The sequence below is a fragment of the Narcine bancroftii genome, chromosome 3, assembly GCF_036971445.1.
Source record: "Narcine bancroftii isolate sNarBan1 chromosome 3, sNarBan1.hap1, whole genome shotgun sequence".
Classification (NCBI taxonomy): Eukaryota; Metazoa; Chordata; class Chondrichthyes; order Torpediniformes; family Narcinidae; genus Narcine; species Narcine bancroftii.
The window spans coordinates 1209158-1229629 of record NC_091471.1 but is presented as its reverse complement, the minus strand read 5'-3'; the positions used below and the strand labels follow the sequence as shown (position 1 = coordinate 1229629).

Genomic DNA, 20472 nt, shown 5'->3' with positions numbered 1-20472 from the left:
TTGTATGTTGGCGCAAGTCCCCCTGGAGAGCGCATCTGGCGCCCGTTCTGGTCTACCATCCCGCTGGAAAACAGTGACACCATTTGTGACCCCAAAGGGTAGCCTGAGGAATTGGTACAGCCGCCCGTTCACCTCGAAGGCCGTGAAAGATCGGTCTTCTCAGCAGATCGGGAGCTGATGATAGGCCGAACGTAAGTCAACGGTGGAAAATACATGGTATTGGGCGATCTGATTCATCACATCCATGATCTGTGGAAGGGGGTACGCATCCAGAAGCATGAAGCGGTTGATTGTCTCGGTTGACCCCGAGTCAAATAAGCAATTGGTATGGTGTCCATGCACTTTAATCAGTTCCATTGCTTTTGTAAAGGGATGGGGGCAGTCCTGGTCCAGGGTCACTGATGCAGCGACCTGTGCTGGGAACAGTAAAGTCTTGCATGGTGACATCACGCAGCGTCGGGCCTGAAGTGCACTACATGTGCGTGGTGACGTCACAGAAGCAGTCAGGCTGGAGCTGTCACCATCGAGTAGCTGGGACTGCTGCCTGCAGCCTGTTGGGGGCGTCAGCCAGCCAACGTTAAGTGCTGGGGGTCGCTGGCTTGCAGTCGGCGGTGGGGAGGTCAGTCGGGCAGTCGTTGGCGGTAGCGGCAGTGGGTACCGGGTCAGTAGCAGCGTCGGGTACCAGATCGGCAGCGTCGATGGCGGCGGCGGGTTCCTGGTCAGCAGCGGCAGTAACGGTAGCGGCAGCAGCAGTTCTCAGGTTGGCGACAACGGTTGCTGAAGTCGGGGCCGGGGTCTGGGCCTGGGCGGTCGTTGCTCCGTGTGGGAGGTCCAAACAGGCCAACGTCATCGCAGTGAGGGTGGAGTGTACCTTTCGCACTCAGCGCCTGCCCCGTGACGTCAGGTGCTGCTGCACGATGGAGCCCTGACTCTCATTGGACGAGAGCTTTGGAGAAGAGATGTTTGAATGGGAAGGTGACAGTTGGGCCTCACATGGGACACTGTGTTGGACGGTGGCCATTTTGGAGCGACAGACTACAGCAAAGTGGCCATTTTTAAGGCACTTCTGGCACCTGGCCCTCCTTGCCGGACACTGGAACCTGCTGTGCTTGTCCCTCATGCAGAAGTAGTACTTCGGCAGTGTAGCGGCGGCCGACAGGGGGTGGGCCGTGGGATAGTAGGGTTGAGGGAGGGCATCCTACTCACTTCATAGCGTGGGGTTCAGCCCTGAGAGTAAGCGTCCATACTTATGACCACAGCCTCCATTGTTTCTGTGATCCGGGTCGTGTCCTCTAGCTTTTCTCCCCCGTGCTCTAGCAGGCTCTGCCTCACCTCATTTGATCAGACCCTGGCCACATAAGCATCCCGAATGAGAATGTCGGTGGTCTCAGCAGCAGTTCTGTCTGTGCAGGCACAGGCTTTGCCCAGTGCCCTTGGTGCTTGGAGATAAGCTCTACAGGACTCACCGGGCAGTTACCTCCTGGTTGCTGGTTTGTACCAGGCGTAGACCCTGTTTTACCGGTCGCTCGTAGAGTCCCTTCAGTACCTTCATGGCTGCGGCGTAAGTGGCTGCGTCTTTGATGCTCTCATAGATTCTCGGGGTCACCATAGACATCAATACTAGTAGTCGATGGCCGCCCTCCACCACGGCAGGGTCAGAGAGTTGCAGGTAAGCTTCGAAACTCCTCACCCAGTACTTAAAGTCATTCGGAGCTGTAGCCGACTGCGGGTCGATGTTGAGGCGTTCCGGTCGCAGCATATGCTCCATCCCTTGAAAACTTTCTAGTTAATAAAATTGTAGTGTACGTTGAAAGAATCAAAGGCTCGTTGATCCAAACCAAGGCTTTTATTAACCAAAAGACTGGAGCATATCACATGTAGGTCGACCAGTCCAGAATGACCTGGGTCTGGCTAGGAGCAACTCTTTGAGACCTGCCAGTAGGTGGTGCTACACTCTCAGCCAATCACAGTCATCCTACACGACCATCTGCACGTAGACACTATGGTGATAGAATCTGTAGTATCACAAGACCCTTCTGTCCAACTCATCCACATCGACTGGCATCCTGGTCTGCTCCCATTTGGGCCTTATTTGTCTAAACCTTATCAGAATTTATTGTAATGAACAAGAATGAAATTTGGTGTTTTGTGGCAGCAACATTACAGAAACGTTCATATTATAACCATCTTACGACATTGCTATATAAAAAAACAATAGTGACCGAAAAGCAAGGCTTCTCTGGATCATTGATTATTCAGGAAGCTGATGGCAGCGGGGAAGAAGCTGTCCTTGTGCCATGGAGTGCTTGTGTATAGGCTCCTGTACCTTTCCCCCGATGGTAGCAGAGTGACGAGGACATGGTGGGGTCTTTGAGGATAGAGGCTGCTTTTTTGAGACACCACCTCAAGTAGATGTCTCAATGGAGTGAAGTCTGGTGCTTGTGATGTTGCAGACTGTAGTTGCATGAACCAACTGACTTTAATAGAACTGCTGCGCGTGTTTAAATCCCTCGGAACCCGATGATGCTTGTGACTCCCAGGACCTTTATGACATCAGCCGCTGGGCTGTGGGTTTGCCCTGCACCTGGAGCTCTCACAGTCAGATCTGTCACCGACTTGCTCATGACTCCGTGAGCCAGATCGCTTGTTGCGTGGGCGAGCCGCCACAAGGTCGAGTTAACAACCCTCTGGAGATTATTCTTGCCCTGAAAGTTAATGCCTCCGTACCAGGCAGTGATGCAACCAGCCAGAATGCTCTCCACGGTACACCTGTAGAGGTTTACAAGAGTCTTCGGTGACATACCGAACCGCCTCAGTCACAAAGTATAGCCGCTGGCAAGCCTTCTTGGTGATTACATCAATGTGGAGGCTCCAGGACAGATCCTCGGAGATGTTAACACCCATGAATTTAAAGTTCCTGACCCTCTCCACTACTGAGCCCTGGATGAGGACTGGATCGTGTTCCCATGACTTCCTCCTGAAGTCAACAATCATCTCCTTGGTTTCGCTGAGGTTTTATCCTTATATCTGTCTAAATGCCCCATGAATATTGTAATTGTATCTGTTACCTCTGGCAAATCATTCCACATAGGTCAACTCTCTCAGTAAAATAATTGCCCCTCAGGTTTCCTCTTGAATCTCTCCCATCTTGCCTTAAACAGGTCCATGAGTTCTAGAATTTTCTACCCTGGGAAATAGTGAGCATTCACTTTATCCAAGCCTCTATAAGGTCACCTCTCAGCCTCCTTCACTGCATGGATTAAAGATTTAACCTATACAAACCTCTTTAAGGTCACCTCTCAGTCTCCTCCGCTCCATGGTTTAAAGATTTAACCTATACAAACCTCTATAAGGTCACCTCTTAGTCTCCTCCGCTCCATGGATTAAAGATTTAACCTATGCAAATTCTCTCCATATTTTAAGCCCCAGAGTCCCAACAGTAGATATGTATCTGCACTGCACTCCTTCCATCTAGTGATATGGGCATGTTCCCCATTGAGGCTGCGTTGCCTGCTGAAGTAGCAGAGGTAATCTGTTGTGGTTTTTGATAAATATAAAATGGAGAACAATTTGCAAGGCTGCAGAGAAGAATCCACTGGGTGGATTGCTGTGGTAAAACCAGCACACACACACAATACACACACACACACACACACACACACACACACACACACACACACACACACACACACACACACGCGCGCACACCGCACGCGCACACCGCACGCGCACACCGCACGCGCACTACGCACGCGCACACTACGCACACGCACACACAATAATGCCTTCTTCTTTGCTTTACATTTTCTCTGATTTTTTTTTCTTGATCAGGATGGCCCACTAAATGTTGTCTTTCCCAGTGACCCTCTTCACAAATGAAGAATTATAAACAATTGTGGCACCAAGGTCAGATGAAGATTTTGATTAATTTTGACTTTCAATACTTTGCGGTCTAGGGTGAAAGAGACACATGTGGAAGTTCCCGAGGAAATGCGCTTGTATCTGAGCAGGAGTCATTACCAAATGTCAGGTATGAGAAACTGAATCATGTTCTTAATAAAAGCAGACAACTGGAGTTTAATTTCAACAGGCAATGCCTGATAAACCGAGGCGGATAGGCAGCATCTGTGGTTCAAGAAAGCAGAGTGAATGTTTCAAGTCAAAGACCCTTCTTCAGAATTGGATAAAAGTGAAAAAAGTGTTTTAACTTCTGAAAGGGAGGTGGATGGATAGAAGTGTGGTGTCTGCAGTGAAGCGGCTATCAGGGTTGTACAGTGTTCACAGTACTTTGAGGGCTGCCCGGTTATGAAGGACAAAGAGAGAGGAACTCCATCTCTAGCAGAGAAAAGAGTTGAAGAACATTTGAGGCACAGATTGGGGAGACAATTCAAATCTTGTTCCCATAGTAAAAATGCCAAGTATGAGAGGGCATGCATTTTAGTTTCAAGGGGGATGCTTCTTGGAAAATGTGAGATCAAACATGATGCTGGAGAAACTCTGATGGGCAAGCAGTGTCTTTTATATAGCAGTGGTGAAGGTAAACAACCAATGTTTTGGGCTTGAAAAATTAGGAGCAAAATGGTAGAGGGGGAGGAGCACAGTCCCACAGGCAGGAGATAATAGGTGGATAAGGGAGGGAGGGCACAGCAGCAAACAGGAGGAGGGGGGATGGCTCAGTGAATAGAGAGAGAAGGGGGTGGAGAAGTGGTGGAAAGAAAGGATGTTACAGTGAAGTTGTACAAGGCATTGGTGAGGCCAAATTTGGAGCATTGTGTGCAGTTCTGGTCACCCAACTACAGGAAGGATATCAATAAGATAGAAAGAGTGCAGAGAAGATTGACTGGGATGTTGCCAGGATTTGAGAACTGAGTTACAGGGAAAGCTTAAACAGGTTAGGACTTTATTCCCTGGAGTGTAGAAAAATGAGGGGAGATTTGATGGAGGCTTTTTCCACTGAGGGCAGGTGAGATAAAAACCAGAGGACTTGGGTTAAGGGTAAAAGGAGAAAAGTTTTAGGGTGAACGTGAGGGGGAACTTCTTCATGCACAGAGTGGTGGGGATGTGGAATGAACTGAAGTGGTGAATGTAGGCTCAATTTTAAAATTAAAAAACATTTGGACAGGTACATGGATGCGAGAGGTATGGAGGGCTGTGGAACAAGTGCAGGTCAATGGGACTTGGCTGAATAATTGTTCTGCACTGACTAGAAGGGCCAAATGGCCTATTTTCTGTGCTGTACTGTTAAGACCATGATATAGGAGCAGAAATCAGCTATTAAGCTCACCAAGTCTGCCCCGCCATTCCATCATGAGCTGATCCATTTCCCCACTCAGCCCCACTCCCTGCGACCTTTGATGCCCAAGCTAATCAACGACGTGTAGTGGCAGCTACACTGCTACTGAAAGAACACACAACCAGACGGGTTGAGCTCAGTGAGCAGAATTGATTTATTGCAGGCTGCTGCGCTGGACTTATACTCCCAGCCCGGACCAAGCTGAGAACCGCGCTGGGGGGTGCTGACATCACCTGGGCACCACGTGGTCCCCCAACGCGGGCTTCTGAGCCCTGTGCTGAGAAGAAGGGGAAACCCCTGACGGCACCATTTTGGCCGGCTACCCCACCACGAGGATGACAAGTGGGGCCGGTTCACCTGCCTAGTGGTGTGCCGCCACACAGCCCCTCCCAGAACCGGCGCCAATGACCTTTTTAGCTGGGCGGCCTCGCTTGGGCTGGGCCACAATTACTGGTTCGGTGGGGTCGAGGTGCACTTGCTTCAGCCTGTCCACAGTAAACAGTTCCCACCTGTCGCTGGTGTCCAGCCTGAATGCTGGACAACTTTGTATGGCCCCTCATAAGGTCTCTGCAGAGGTGCCGTAGGCAGGCCCCGCCGAAAATGAGCTGTGTGTGGGCGGCGATGGGGGTGCGAAGGAGTCCAAGCGGGCCCGGAGGTGGGGAAGCAGCTCGTGCGGCGACCACTGGGGGTTGTGAGGCATGTTGATGAACTCACCAGGAAGTGCCAGCAGTGTGCCGTGGACCAGCTCAGCTCATGACGCCTGCAGATCCTCCTTGGGCGTGGAGCGGATGCCCAGGATCACCCAAGGCAGTTTGTCCACCCAGTCGGGACCGGTGAGGCGGGCCATAAGTGCCAACTTAAGGTGGTGGTGCAGACGCTCAACCAGCCCTTTGGCCTGTGGGTGATAGGCCGTGGTGCAGTGTAGCTCAATCCCCATCCTGTTGGCGAGCTGTGCCCAGAGCGCAGAAGTGAACTGGGTGCCCCGATCGGTGGTGAGGTGATTCGGAACACCGAACCAGGTGACCCAACTGTGCAACAGTGCTCGGAGCAGGAGTCCATGGAGGCATCCGGCATCAGGATGGCCTCGGGCCAACGAGTGGTGTGGTCCACCACAGTGAACAGGTAAAGGTTGCCCCGGGAAATGGGTAAGGGCCCGACTATGTCCACGTGAATGTGGCTGAACCATTCTTGGATGTGCTCGAACTCTTGCACGGGTGCCCTGGTGTGCCTGTGTACCTTGGACATTTGGCAATGGGTGCATGTTCTGGCCCAGCCCGTGATCTGCTTCCGCAGCCCATGCAAGACTAACCACTCTGCCACCATCCGGACCATAGACCTGAAAGGTTGTGGATGTGATGGAAGATTTGCCTGCGCCACTGCTGGGGAACCACTGGCCGTGGGGTGCCCATGAAGACATCGCACAGGACGGTGCTTCTGCCGCTCGGAGTCGGGAGGTCTCGGAACCGCAGCCCCGTGATGGCAGTCCTGAAGGCAAGCTGGTCGAAGTCAAGGCCGGGCGTCAGCGCGCAGATGGCTGGTCGCGAGAGTGCATCGGCGACCACGTGGTCCTTTCTTGCCTTGTGCCGAATGTCGGTGGTAAACTCCAACATGAAGGAGAGGTGACACTGCTGACGGACCGACCAGGGGTCCTTCGCCATTGCGAGTGCCTGGGTGAAGGGTTTGTGGTCAGTGAAGATGGTAAAAATCCTCCCCTCCAAGAAATAGCGGAAAAGCCGCACCGCCAGGTAAATGCCCAATAACTCATGGCCAAAAGCACTATACTTGCGCTCTGGTGGGTGGAGAAGCCGGCTGAAGAATGCCAGCAGCTTCCATTGTCTTGCTGCTCCAGGACGGCGCCGACGGCTGTGGCAGAGGCATAGATGGAGAGCGCCATATGCAGGTCAGTGTGCGGGTGGGCGAGCATGGTAGCCTTCGAGAGGGTGTCCTCGGAAGCCTTGAATGCACTGCAGGCCTTTGGGGTCCAGGTGAGCGTTTTGTGCTTGATTGCGATGAGGGCGAATAGCGCCTGCATGATGCGCGCAGCTCCCGGGATGAATCGGTTGTAGAAGTTGACCATACCCGCGAACTCCTGCAGTCCTTTGAGATTGTCCGAACGTGGGAACTCCTTGATAGCAATGACCTTCGTAGCACCAGGTGTGGTTCCTTTGGCTGTGATGGTATGGCCCAGGAACTGCATGGACTCTTTCACGAAATGGCACTTGGCTGGGTTGATGTTGAGGCCCAAGTCGGCCAGCCGGGAGAAGAGAGCCTTGTGTTGCGTCCGATCTCTGCTGGCAATGAGGATGTCGTCCAAGTAAATGAAGACGAAATCCAGGTCCCTGCCCACAGAGTCCATGAGGCACTGGAAGGTCTGAGCGGCGTTCTTGAGCTCGAATGGCATGCAAAGGAATTAGAACAAGCCGAAGGGGGTGATGTCCTCAGGGTGCACCGGGATTTGGTGATACCCGCGCACCAGGTCAACCTTGGAGAAAACCCTCGCACCATGTAGGTTGGCCTCAAGTCCTGGATGTGAGGGATGGGGTAACAGTCAGGAACTGTTGTCTCGTTGACCTGTTGATAGTCTCTGCAGGGGCGCCAGCCACCGGAGGCTTTCAGGACCAGGTGGAGTGGTGAGGCCCACGGGCTGTCGGACCACCGAATGATCCCCAGCTCCAACAGATGTGAAAACTCCTTCTTTGCCAGCTGGAGCTTGTCAGGCGGGAGCCAGCATGCCTTGGCGTGAACCGGTGGGCCCCGGGTGGGGATGTGGTGGAACACCCCGTGGCGCAGCGAGGCAGTTGAGAACTGTGGCTTGAGGAGGGTCGGAATCTTGTCCAGGATTCACTGGAACTCCTCTCTGGGCATGCTGATCGTGGCCATCTGTGGCTGCTCTGTGCAGGAGGTGTCGAAGCGAATGGCCTGGAAAGTACGGGCATCCACCAGGCACCTACCCCGAATGTCCACCAGAAACCTGTGGGCGAGAAGGAAGTCGGCACCCAGGATGGCGGTCGGAAGGGACGAGACGGTGAACCTCCACGAGAACTTTAATCGGCCGATCTGGAACTGGGCTGTCTTGCCTCCATATGTCCAGATCTCTGTTGCGTTGGCTGCACGGAGGGAAGATCCTCGAGGTTGGTTCCTGGACTCGATGGCCGTGGCCAGGATGACACTGATCCAGGCCCCAGTGTCAACGAGGAAGCGCCAGCCGCTGACTGAGTTCCGCAGGTAGAGGAGGCTGTGTACTTGGCCAGCCGCCACAGCCATTAACAGTGGCCGGCCTGGTCTTTCCCTGGAATGAGCAGGGTTGACGACACTTCCCGGGCCTTGGCTCCCCAGCGCTGGTGGTAGAAACAGAGGCCTGGAGCGGATGCCGTTCCCCTGGTTATACTTTTGGTGGCCCCTGCAGGGGCCGGGTGTTCTACCACAGCACTAGGGGCAGGCTTGGCGTGGTCATACCCATGCCTTATGACCTGCTGGACCGCCGAGCCCTCCGGGAATTGCTCGATCTATAGTTCTTGGGCCTTCTGAGCGACCTTCCTCAGGTCGGAAAAGCTCTCTTGGGCCAGTAACGGCCAGATGTCCTCGGGCAGATGGTCGAGGAAAATGCGCTCAAAGAGCGGAAGTGGACAGTTGGTGTGATCACCCATGAGTGTGAGCATCTCGTCCATCAGCTCCATCGGGGACCTGTTCCCCAGGGCGTCAAGGTGCAGCATCCCAGCGGCACGATGGCGCCTGGATAGTCCGAGGGATCCAGTGAGCACTCGCTTGATGGTCTCGTATTTGTCTTCGGCGGGTGGGAGCTGAACGAGTTGCAGCACGTGTTTGGTGGTGGCCTGGTCCAGGGCGGCAACCACATGGTAGAATTTGGTCATGTTGGATGAAATCTGGCGGAGGTGAAACTGAGCCTCCACGTGGCCGAACCAGGTCTCCGGCTCCTGAACCCAGAATTCAGGCAGTTTCACGGCTATAGCACTGATCCCAGGCTGGCTCATGATGGGGTCACCAATTGTAGCGGAGGCTACACTGCTACTGAAAGAACACGCAACCAAATGGGTTGAGCTCAGTGAGCAGAACTGATTTTTTTGCAGGCTGCTGGGCTGGACTTGTGCTGACGTCACCCGAGCGTCATGTGGTCCAGCAGCGCGGGCTTCTGAGCCCTGTGCTGAGAAGGGGAAACCCTCGAAGGCGCCATTTTGGCCAGCTGCCCTGCCGCGTGGATTACAAGCGGGGCTGGTTCGCCTGCCTAATAGTGAGCCGCCACAGACCTATCAATCTCTGCCATAAATACTCCCAATGACCTGGCCTCCACAATGGACTGTGGCAACAAATTCCACAGATTTACCGCCCTCTTGCTGCAAAATTCCTCTGCATCTCTGTTCTAAATGGACTTCCTTCATTCCTGAAGTTGTGCCCTCTTGTCTTTGTCTCTCCCATTATGGGACACAACCTTTCTACATCTACCCTGTCCATGCCTTTCGACATGCAAAATGTTTCAATGAGATCCCCCATATTCTCCAAAATTCCAGGCCAAGATCAATTCCGTGTCACCATTGCACTGAGAGTCACACAGCTGCCTGCGGCCTGCATCTTAGGTTTGGCTGCCTGCTTGTAACTTCTCAACCTTTTTATGTTCACTTTTAAAAATGAATATGGTAAACTGACAAAGATTGGTATTGATTTCACTCAGGGCGATTTAGTCACGTGCTTTTTGAGCCATTCTGCTTTTGCTTCTAGACCAAAGCCTCTTGCCCACGTGTCACGACTTTACGATAGTGACAATTTGATGCAGCCTCCAGAACAGAGTCCAGAGCACAACTGCCATCACAAACAAGTGCCTCATTCTGATAGAAAGGGGACCAGAGATCCCACATCACGAAATTCCGCTCTGCGGAGACACGCTGTGCAAAACTGGAAGCGGAGGCCATACCGTAACAGTACGGAGGGAGAAGAAGGTGATGTATCTGATGCAGGGTCCAGGACCACAGAATCGGAGATGGAAGTTTGGGAACAAGAAAGTAAAAGTTCAACAGAGCCACAGAGATTTGGGTCCAATCGAGCCCGGGCATATCGACTCAGTACCGGTAGGTGTGGCACCGTATCCTTTGCTCATTCGTGAGTTGGTCGTAATTTGATCGGAACTCGGTGACTCGAGCAGCCTCAGTGCAAAAAAAGGGAGTTGACATTTCAAGCCAGAACCATTTATTTCCTCTCCCACATCTGCTGAGTTCCTCCAGTCGAGTGTGTTTACCCTCAGATTCCTTGTCGGCAATCTCCTGTCTCTCTTTTGTATTCATTCCTGGCATGGGCTCAAAACAGGCAGGCCCACCATTTGTTGCTTATTGTTAACTGCTAAGTTCATCACAGGCACTGGCCTCAAAACAGAAAACAACAGGCCCTTTGGCCCACGTGTCTTTGGCAGACAAGGTTTTCGACTATAAGACTCGAAGACGTAGGAGCCGAAAAAGGCCATTCAGCACATTGAGTCTGCCTTGCTATTCAATCATGAGCTGATCCATTCTCCCACTCAGCCCCACTGCCTGGCCTTCTCTCCATAACCTTTGGTGCCTTGGCTCATCAAGAACCTAACAATCACCCAATGACCTGCCTGCCACAACGGCCTATGGTAATAAGTTCCACAGATTTACCATCCAGTGGGTGAAGAAATTCCTCTGCACACATTTGTTCCAAGGGGATGCCCTTCAATCCTTGAAGTTGTGTCCTCTATTCCTACACTTTCCCACCATGGGAAACAACATCTACTCTGTTCATGCCTTTCAAATTTTGAATGTTACAGTGACATTTGCCCTCCCTCATTTTCCAAAATTCCAATGCATGCAGGCCAAGAGCTGTCAAATGAATGTTCCATGTATGATGACCCTTTATTCCCAGAATTATCCTTCAGAAGTTATGCTGAAGGAGTTTGCAATCAAACATAATTTTATTAACACAACAATTAATGAGAGATAATTTATAAGGGAGCGGGGGAACACATACAACTTATGAGAGAGTGGGAACAGACACACACAATTTATAAGGGAGAGTGGAACAGACTCACACAATTTATACGGGAGAGTGGAACAGACACACACAATTTATAAGGGAGAGTGGAACAGACTCACACAATTTATAAGGGAGAGTGGAACAGACTCACACAATTTATAAGGGAGAGTGGAACAGACTCTCACAATTTATAAGGGAGAGTGGAACAGACTCTCACAATTTATAAGGGAGAGTGGAACAGACTCACAAAATTTATAAGGGAGAGTGGAACAGACTCACACAATTTATAAGGGACAGTGGAACAGACTCTCACAATTTATAAGGGAGAGTGGAACAGACTCACACAATTTATTAGGGAGAGTGGAACAGACTCTCACAATTTATAAGGGAGAGTGGAACAGACTCACACAATTTATAAGGGACAGTGGAACAGACTCTCACAATTTATAAGGGAGAGTGGAACAGACTCACACAATTTATAAGGGAGAGTGGAACAGACTCTCACAATTTATAAGGGAGAGTGGAACAGACTCACACAATTTATAAGGGAGAGGGGAACAGACTCACACAATTTATAAGGGATAGGGGAACAGACTCACACAATTTATAAGGGAGAGTGGAACAGACGCCCACAATTTATAAGGGAGAGTGGAACAGACTCACACAATTTATAAGGGAGAGTGGAACAGTCTCACACAATTTATAAGGGAGAGTGGAACAGACTCACACAATTTATAAGGGAGAGTGGAACAGACTCACACAATTTATAAGGGAGAGTGGAACAGACTCACACAATTTATAAGGGAGAGTGGAACACACTCACACAATTTATAAGGGAGAGTGGAACAGACTCACACAATTTATAAGGGAGAGTGGAACAGACTCACACAATTTATAAGGGAGAGTGGAACAGACTCACACAATTTATAAGGGAGAGTGGAACAGACTCTCACAATTTATAAGGGAGAGGGGAACAGACTCACACAATTTATAAGGGAGAGTGGAACAGACTCACACAATTTATAAGGGAGAGTGGAACAGACTCACACAATTTATAAGGGAGAGTGGAACAGACTCACAATTTATAAGGGAGAGTAGAACAGACTCTCACAATTTATAAGGGAGAGTGGAACAGACTCACACAATTTATAAGGGAGAGGGGAACAGACTCACACAATTTATAAGGGAGAGTGGAACAGACTCACACAATTTATTAGGGAGAGTGGAACAGACTCACACAATTTATAAGGGAGAGTGGAACAGGCTCACACAATTTATAAGGGTTAGTGGAACAGACTCGCACAATTTATAAGGGAGAGGGGAACAGACTCACACAATTTATAAGGGAGAGTGGAACAGACTCACACAATTTATAAGGGAGAGTGGAACAGACTCACACAATTTATAAGGGAGAGGGGAACAGACTCACACAATTTATAAGGGAGAGTGGAACAGACTCTCACAATTTATAAGGGAGAGTGGAACAGACTCACACAATTTATAAGGGAGAGTGGAACAGACTCTCACAATTTATAAGGGAGAGTGGAACAGACTCACACAATTTATAAGGGAGAGTGGAACAGACTCACACAATTTATTAGGGAGAGTGGAACAGACTCACACAATTTATAAGGGAGAGTGGAACAGGCTCACACAATTTATAAGGGTTAGTGGAACAGACTCGCACAATTTATAAGGGAGAGTGGAACAGACTCACACAATTTATAAGGGAGAGTGGAACAGACTCACACAATTTATAAGGGAGAGTGGAACAGACTCACACAATTTATAAGGGTGAGTGGAACAGACTCTCACAATTTATAAGGGAGAGTGGAACAGACTCTCACAATTTATAAGGGAGAGTGGAACAGACTCACACAATTTATAAGGGAGAGTGGAACAGACTCTCACAATTTATAAGGGAGAGTGGAACAGACTCTCACAATTTATAAGGGAGAGTGGAACAGACTCACACAATTTATTATGGAGAGTGGAACAGACTCACACAATTTATAAGGGAGAGTGGAACAAGCTCTCACAATTTATAAGGGAGAGTGGAACAGACACACAATTTATAAGGGAGAGTGGAACACACTCACACAATTTATTATGGAGAGTTGAACAGACTCACACAATTTATAAGGGAGAGTGGAACAAGCTCTCACAATTTATAAGGGAGAGTGGAACAGACACACAATTTATAAGGGAGAGTGGAACAGACTCTCACAATTTATAAGGGAGAGTGGAACAGACTCACACAATTTATTAGGGAGAGTGGAACAGACTCGTACAATTTATAAGGTAGAGTGGAACAGACTCACACAATTTATAAGGGAGAGTGGAACAAGCTCTCACAATTTATAAGGGAGAGTGGAACAGACTCACACAATTTATTAGGGAGAGTGGAACAGACTCACACAATTTATAAGGGAGAGTGGAACAGACTCACACAATTTATAAGGGAGAGGGAGAGTGGAACAGACTCACACAATTTATAAGGGAGAGTGGAACAGACTCACACAATTTATAAGGGAGAGTGGAACAGACTGACACAATTTATAAGGGAGAGTGGAACAGACTCTCACAATTTATAAGGGAGAGTGGAACAGACTCACACAATTTATAAGGGAGAGTGGAACAGACTCACATAATTTATAAGGGAGAGTGGAACAGACTCACACAATTTATTAGGGAGAGTGGAACAGACTCACACAATTTATAAGGGAGAGTGGAACAGACTCTCACAATTTATAAGGGAGAGTGGAACAGACTCTCACAATTTATAAGGGAGAGGGGAACAGACTCACACAATTTATAAGGGAGAGTGGAACAGACTCTCACAATTTATAAGGGAGAGTGGAACAGACTCTCACAATTTATAAGGCAGAGTGGAACAGACTCACACAATTTATAAGGGAGAGGGGAACAGACTCACACAATTTATAAGGGAGAGTGGAACAGACTTACACATTTTATAAGGGAGAGTGGAACAGACTCTCACAATTTATAAGGGAGAGTGGAACAGACTCACACAATTTATAAGGGAGAGGGGAACAGACTCACACAATTTATAAGGGAGAGTGGAACAGACTCTCACAATTTATAAGGGAGAGTGGAACAGACTCACTCAATTTATAAGGAAGAGAGGAACAGACACACAATTTATAAGGGAGAGTGGAACAGACTCACACAATTTATAAGGGAGAGTGGAACAGACTCACACAATTTATAAGGGAGAGGGGAACAGACTCTCACAATTTATAAGGGAGAGTGGAACAGACTCACACAATTTATAAGGGAGAGTGGAAAAGACTCACACAATTTATAAGGGAGAGTGGAACAGACTCACAATTTATAAGGGAGAGTGGAACAGACTCACACAATTTATAAGGGAGAGTGGAACAGACTCACACAATTTATAAGGGAGAGTGGAACAGACTCTCACAATTTATAAGGGAGAGTGGAACAGACTCACACAATTTATAAGGGAGAGTGGAACAGACTCTCACAATTTATAAGGGAGAGTGGAACAGACTCTCACAATTTATAAGGGAGAGTGGAACAGACTCACACAATTTATTATGGAGAGTGGAACAGACTCACACAATTTATAAGGGAGAGTGGAACAGACTCTCACAATTTATAAGGGAGAGTGGGAACCGATCGTAACAGGAAACAAACAGGGAAGAACGTTAGATATACAACGTTAGTATACAAGTATTAATCTACACAGGCATTGCAGTCATTCACACCCTATTAGCAGGAGTGAAACGCACCCTCCTGGACCCCTGTATGTGGGAAGGAGGATCTGTACCACTGGACTCACAAGTATACACATGCTCTCAGACCCCTGATCAGTTGAGAGCAGCGACTCTACTGCCAGTGTTGATCTATTGCAATTTCACGATCCAGCTTCAGTGCACCGTGCACCTTACCTGTGACCCATCTCAGCAATGTCTGCAGCAGTGTTCTGGCTTGGAGCAGTGTCCAGTGATAGCACCACAAGGCCGAGAGAGCACGTTTCCTCTGTGGTGGTCCTCAATGCAGGGCTCTAGCCAATGAGGATGCTGGATGATTTTAACCCGCCAATGGGAAGGTGTGCACTGACCAGTGGTCTGAGCCTAATCTTAAATGGCATTCTGCCTCCAGTTTGTAGCACTGCCTACAACCTTGTAGCTGAGTGGAACAAAGAGCTCACCAAGTACTGACAGGAGGTGTGACTTCCCAATGAGTTTCAGACGGGGAGGCCACGTGACCACAAGCAATAGGCAGGGAGTTTTCCCCACACACAATTGTCCACCCCTCAGAATCACAGTGATACTGTGTACGTATTATAACTAAAGAAACAAAAACATGGTTTTTTTAATATTTTGATTTTCCAGACTCGTAAATCCAATAACACAATTTTACATTCACTTTCCACATAATATGATTTACAGAGCCCTTATCTCTCCCTCCCCTCTCTATCCCTTAAATTATACAAATTCCAAAATATAAAAATACAGAAACCATCTAAAGACTGACAACGATCCTCCTCGAGGTGAGAGGACCCTGGATGTTAAATAATACATGTCAACTGTGCCACATTCCCCATTTCATGCTCTTAATCCTTTACCTACTGGGATGGATTGTTTCTTTTCTCTTATTCAGGGGGGAGGGGGGTATGAATTATATCTGTGCCCCAATGTGCCTCATTTCAACGAATGTGTCCTATCTCTTCTGTAAATTGTCGGTGATTTTCTCCAGGGGATTTCAACCCTGTATTTCCATATTCCATCGTGGATATTTGGCTGGGAGTTGGACTTCCATCTCACCCCTATACACTTCCTGGCTACTGGCTTCACAAACCAAAAACATGTTAAAACAACAATATAAATGTATATACAAATACCCTCCTTATGCTGGACAAGGCACATACTCAAATCCAATGACAGCATCTCACCAGCACCACCCCCTCCCACCCCACCCTGTCCAAACAGGGGTGCAGTGTTACTGATAGAGCAGGATTCTGTGGGAGCTGCTCCCTAGCGTCAGAGGGGAGGGCAGAAAAAGGACTTTGTCTGGTCCCCGACTCATATTGGCTTCTCTGGCTTGGCTAGCAGATGTGAGCACCCCCACCACCAATGTCTGCAAGCAGACAGTCATCCACGAGGTGCTAGGTCTCACTTGGCTTGCGCATCCCGCACCCCTGCCCCATACTTGGGCGCTCCCAAAGCACAGCCCAGCTGTCGCCACTCTGCTATCCAGGGTAAGGCAGATGCTAGGCAGGCAGGCATGTATCCAGGATATACCTGGGGCGCCCAGCTTCCCTGGGCTGTCATCCAACAGCAGGATGCCATTCCTGCTCACGCTTTCTTTAAATGGTGCCATGATCCCTGAGCCAGGAGGAGTCGGGACAGAGTTCGTCAAATCGTTTTTTTTTAAAGAAAGGCTCCTGAAGCCCCCATCCCAGGAGGTGTTTTGCTTCTGTTAATGGGAGGCTGAAGCGAAGCTGTCACTGTCAAGTGAAACAAAAAGAACACAACGTCCATTCAGAGTCATTCTCAGGGTAACTGAAAAACAAAAAGGTCCACGATCGAATGTCCACAGCCATTGGGGGTGTTGGTACTGAAATCAGTGATTTGAGTGCCAATGGACCCTCAGATCGAGGAGGGGGATTGAAGGGTACTCTTCTCCTGTGGGAAAGCTCAAAAAATAGATTAGTCAGGGGCCATTTCTGGACAGGGAAGAGCAGAGGGAGGCTGGTCCATGTTGAAGAGGGCAGTTCATGGGAAGCTTCACCCCCACGTGGCTTCCCCCCCCCCCCCCAAAATAATGCTCTCTTCAGAGAGTACTTGTCTCCATTTCTCTGGAACATGCTTACTGATCCCTTCAGGAGGACAATGGCCTCCCAGACCACCCCTCTAACATCAGGGTTTGCGGCAGTGATCAAATACTCCACCAAGGCACTAGTCACCTTTGTGCTCCTTGGGAGGTGGTGCTTGTGGGCGTCCCCATAGATACCCACAATCAGTGCCCATTCCCTAACCATGTCCTAATGCCAGCAGTGTGCCACTGAGGGCGGCCATGTCAGCCTCATACTTGGACGGCTAGGAACCTGGCCCAGTGCGCAGTCACTACCTGTTCCCATTGGATAGTGCCACCATTGACCCCTTCTGGCAGCGCCCGCAGGTGTTGAAATCATCTACTGGCCAGACAAACCGCCCAGGGCTCTCGCATCCCAATGAGGGAGAAGGGAAGTGGGAGCCCCCTCGTCTTCCACCTGGCTGCTGCTAGTGTTGTGGCCCCCCCACCCGGTTAGCTCCTTAGCAGAGTAGTTCTGAGACACCATTGACTCACCTACGTTTTTGGCTTCCTCCCCATTTTGGGGAATTGGTGGCTGCCCTCGTGGCAGACCTAGGACTGTATGGTAACTGGTTGGGCTAAAGGCTCGGGCACACACCCCCACCATGTGTCGATCCCGTCCCCCTGCTGGACCATAGCTTATTTAGCTGTTTCAAAGCTAGTTGCTGTTCATGGCCCTAGTGGAAGGTGGTCTTTGTCCTGGAGATGGCATGCAGCGGGCTTGCTGTCTCCAGAATGTCCCTCTGTCCTGAGTACCATTGGATTCACAGGAAGAGGACCATCCGGCTGAGATCTGTACCTTCTCTTGATAACCCAGCCATGATTGTGGAGCCCGGAGATTAGGAACTCCAGTGCCTGTGCCACTGTCACCTCTGTGGGTCCCTGAAGGAGGATACTATTGATGTAGGGGCTTGCATCGATGTCTCTTGGAGGTCAAGATTTAATTAATTAATTTTGCTCTGCACAGTGACCAAGTCTTTTTTCAGCTATTGTGCACTCAGACTCCTAATCCTGGAAAATTATTTTGTACACCACTTGCATCACCTTCATTCCTGCACACATGGAAGAGGGTAGGGTGGTAGATGTGGACTACATGGATTTTAGCAAGACATTTGACAATGTTTCCCATGAGAGACTCATTCAGAACATCATGAGGCACCAGATCCACGGAACCTTGACTGTGTGGTAGAAAGCAGAGAGTAGTAGTGGAAGGAAATGATTCTACCTGGAGATCAGTGACTAGTGGAGGGGCCACAGGGATCTGTTCTGGGACCTATAAATAACCTAAATGAAGAGGCGGACAGATGGGTCAGTAAGTTTGCGGATGATACGAAGTTTGGAGGAGTTGTGGATGGAACTGAAGGTTGTCGAAGGTTACCACAGGATATAGACAGGATGCAGAGTTGGGCAGAAAAGTGGCAGATCGAGTTCAATCCAGATAAGTGTGAGGTGATGCATATCGGAAGGACAAACCAGAAGGCTGAGTACAGGGTTAATGGTCGGTTACTTAAGAGTGTTGATGAACAGAGGGACCTTGAGGTCCAAATCCAGACATCCCTCCAGGTCGCTGCACAGGTTGATAGGATAGATAAGAAGGCCTATGGGATGCTGGGCTTCATTAATAGGGGTTTAAGAGTTTAAGTTCAAGAATAGAGAGGCCATGTTGCAACTCTACAAATCTTTGGTAAGAGATTAGGAGTATTGTGTTCAGTTCTGGTCACCAGGAGGGATGTGGAAGATATGGAGAGGGTGCAGAGGAGATTGACCAGGATGTTGCCTGGATTGGAGAATGTGTCTTACGAGACAAGGTTAGCAGAGCTGGGACTTTTCACTTTCCCCAGGGCAGGATAAGCAAACACCAGGGAACATATAAAGAGTAAAAGAGAAGTGAGAGTAGAAATAGGACCACAGGGAAATGATGCTGGAGAAACAATAATGAGAGACAAGAAGATGGCAAAGGTGAGTGGTTTGCATTAGTCTTCGCTGTGGAAGGCATTAGCAGTGCGGTAGATGTCATAGGATATCAGGAAGGGAGGTGAGGGCAGTTACTCTTTCAAGTGAGAAGGTGCTCAGAAAGCTGAATGGTAGAAGGATGGATAAGCCTCTCAGACCAGAAGGATTGTACTCTCGAGTTCTGAAAGAAGCAGCGGTAGAGATTGTGGAGCCATTAGTTATGATCTTTCAGGAAAGATTCTGGTATGGTTCGGGAGGACGAGAAAATCGCAAATGTCAACCCCACTGTTCGAGGGAGAAAGCAGAAGGGAAATTCTAGACCAGTTTGCCTGATATCAATGGTTGGGAAGATGTTGGAGTCGATTGTCAAGGGTGAGGTTACGAAGTACTTGGAGGCCATGACAGGATTGGCCAAAGCCAACAGGGTTTCCGTCAGGGAAAATTTTGCTTGACAAACTTTATGGAATTCTTTGAGGAAGTGACAAGCAGGCTGGATAAAGGGAGATGAAACGGATGCTGTGTGTTTGGATTTGCAGAAGGCCTTTGACTAGGTGCCGCACGTGAGGCTACTGAACAAGATAAGGACCCATGGTATAACAGGAAATATACTAGTGTGGGTAGAGCATTGGCCGATTGGCAGGAAGCAGAGAGTCCGAATAGAGGGATCATATTCTGTTTGGCTGCCAGTTGTTGGTGGTGTCTACAGGGGTCAGTGTTGGGGCCACTTCTTTTTATGTTGTATATTAATGATTTGGATTATGGAATGAATGTCTTTGTGGCCAAGTGTGCAGATGATATGAAGGGAGGTGGAGGAGCAGGTCGTGGAGAGGAAATGGAGGCTGCAGAAGGGCTTCGACAGATGAGGAGATTGGGCAGAGAAGTGGCAAAACAAATACAGTGTCAGAAAGTGGACGGTCGTGCAGTTTGGTAAAAAAGATAAACCGGCAGATTATTTTCTAAATGGGGAGAAGTTTGAAAATAACCAGATGCAAAAGGACCTGGGAATCCTCGTGTAGGAGAGCCTGAAGGTGAACTTGCAGGGTGAGTCGGTGGTGAAGAAGGTAAATGTAATGCTGGCGTTCACTTGGAGAGGAATAGAATCTAAGAGCAGGGATGTGATGTCGAGGCTTTATGAGGCCCTGGTGAGACCTCACTTTTGTTTGGAATATTTTATATTTGTTTTTTTTTCAAAACTTATACATTGTGACATTTTAAATGTACAATATATTAAACTTTTTCTCACACATACAGCAAACCAACCCAAATCAGCCCCCCCTCCCCCCTCCTCTTCCATACACACACTGCCAGAGGCTACATACGGTGAGACTTCATTTGGAGCATTGTGAGCAGTTTTGGGCTCCTCGTTTAAATGTGCTGACGTT

The 20472-nt window shown here is 49.1% G+C and overlaps 1 protein-coding gene across 3 annotated transcripts in view; it reads left to right on the top strand.

Moving 5' to 3' along the window:
• The window catches only part of fbxo41 (F-box protein 41), a 218086-nt gene that overhangs the window by 85717 nt on the left and 111897 nt on the right, over positions 1-20472 (top strand). For all 3 annotated transcript variants that reach the window (XM_069923315.1, XM_069923316.1, XM_069923317.1), the window contains 2 exons: positions 3957-4030; positions 10028-10374. In XM_069923315.1, the coding sequence (XP_069779416.1) occupies positions 3957-4030; positions 10028-10374 (421 nt within the window). The remainder of the gene's footprint in view (positions 1-3956; positions 4031-10027; positions 10375-20472) is intronic.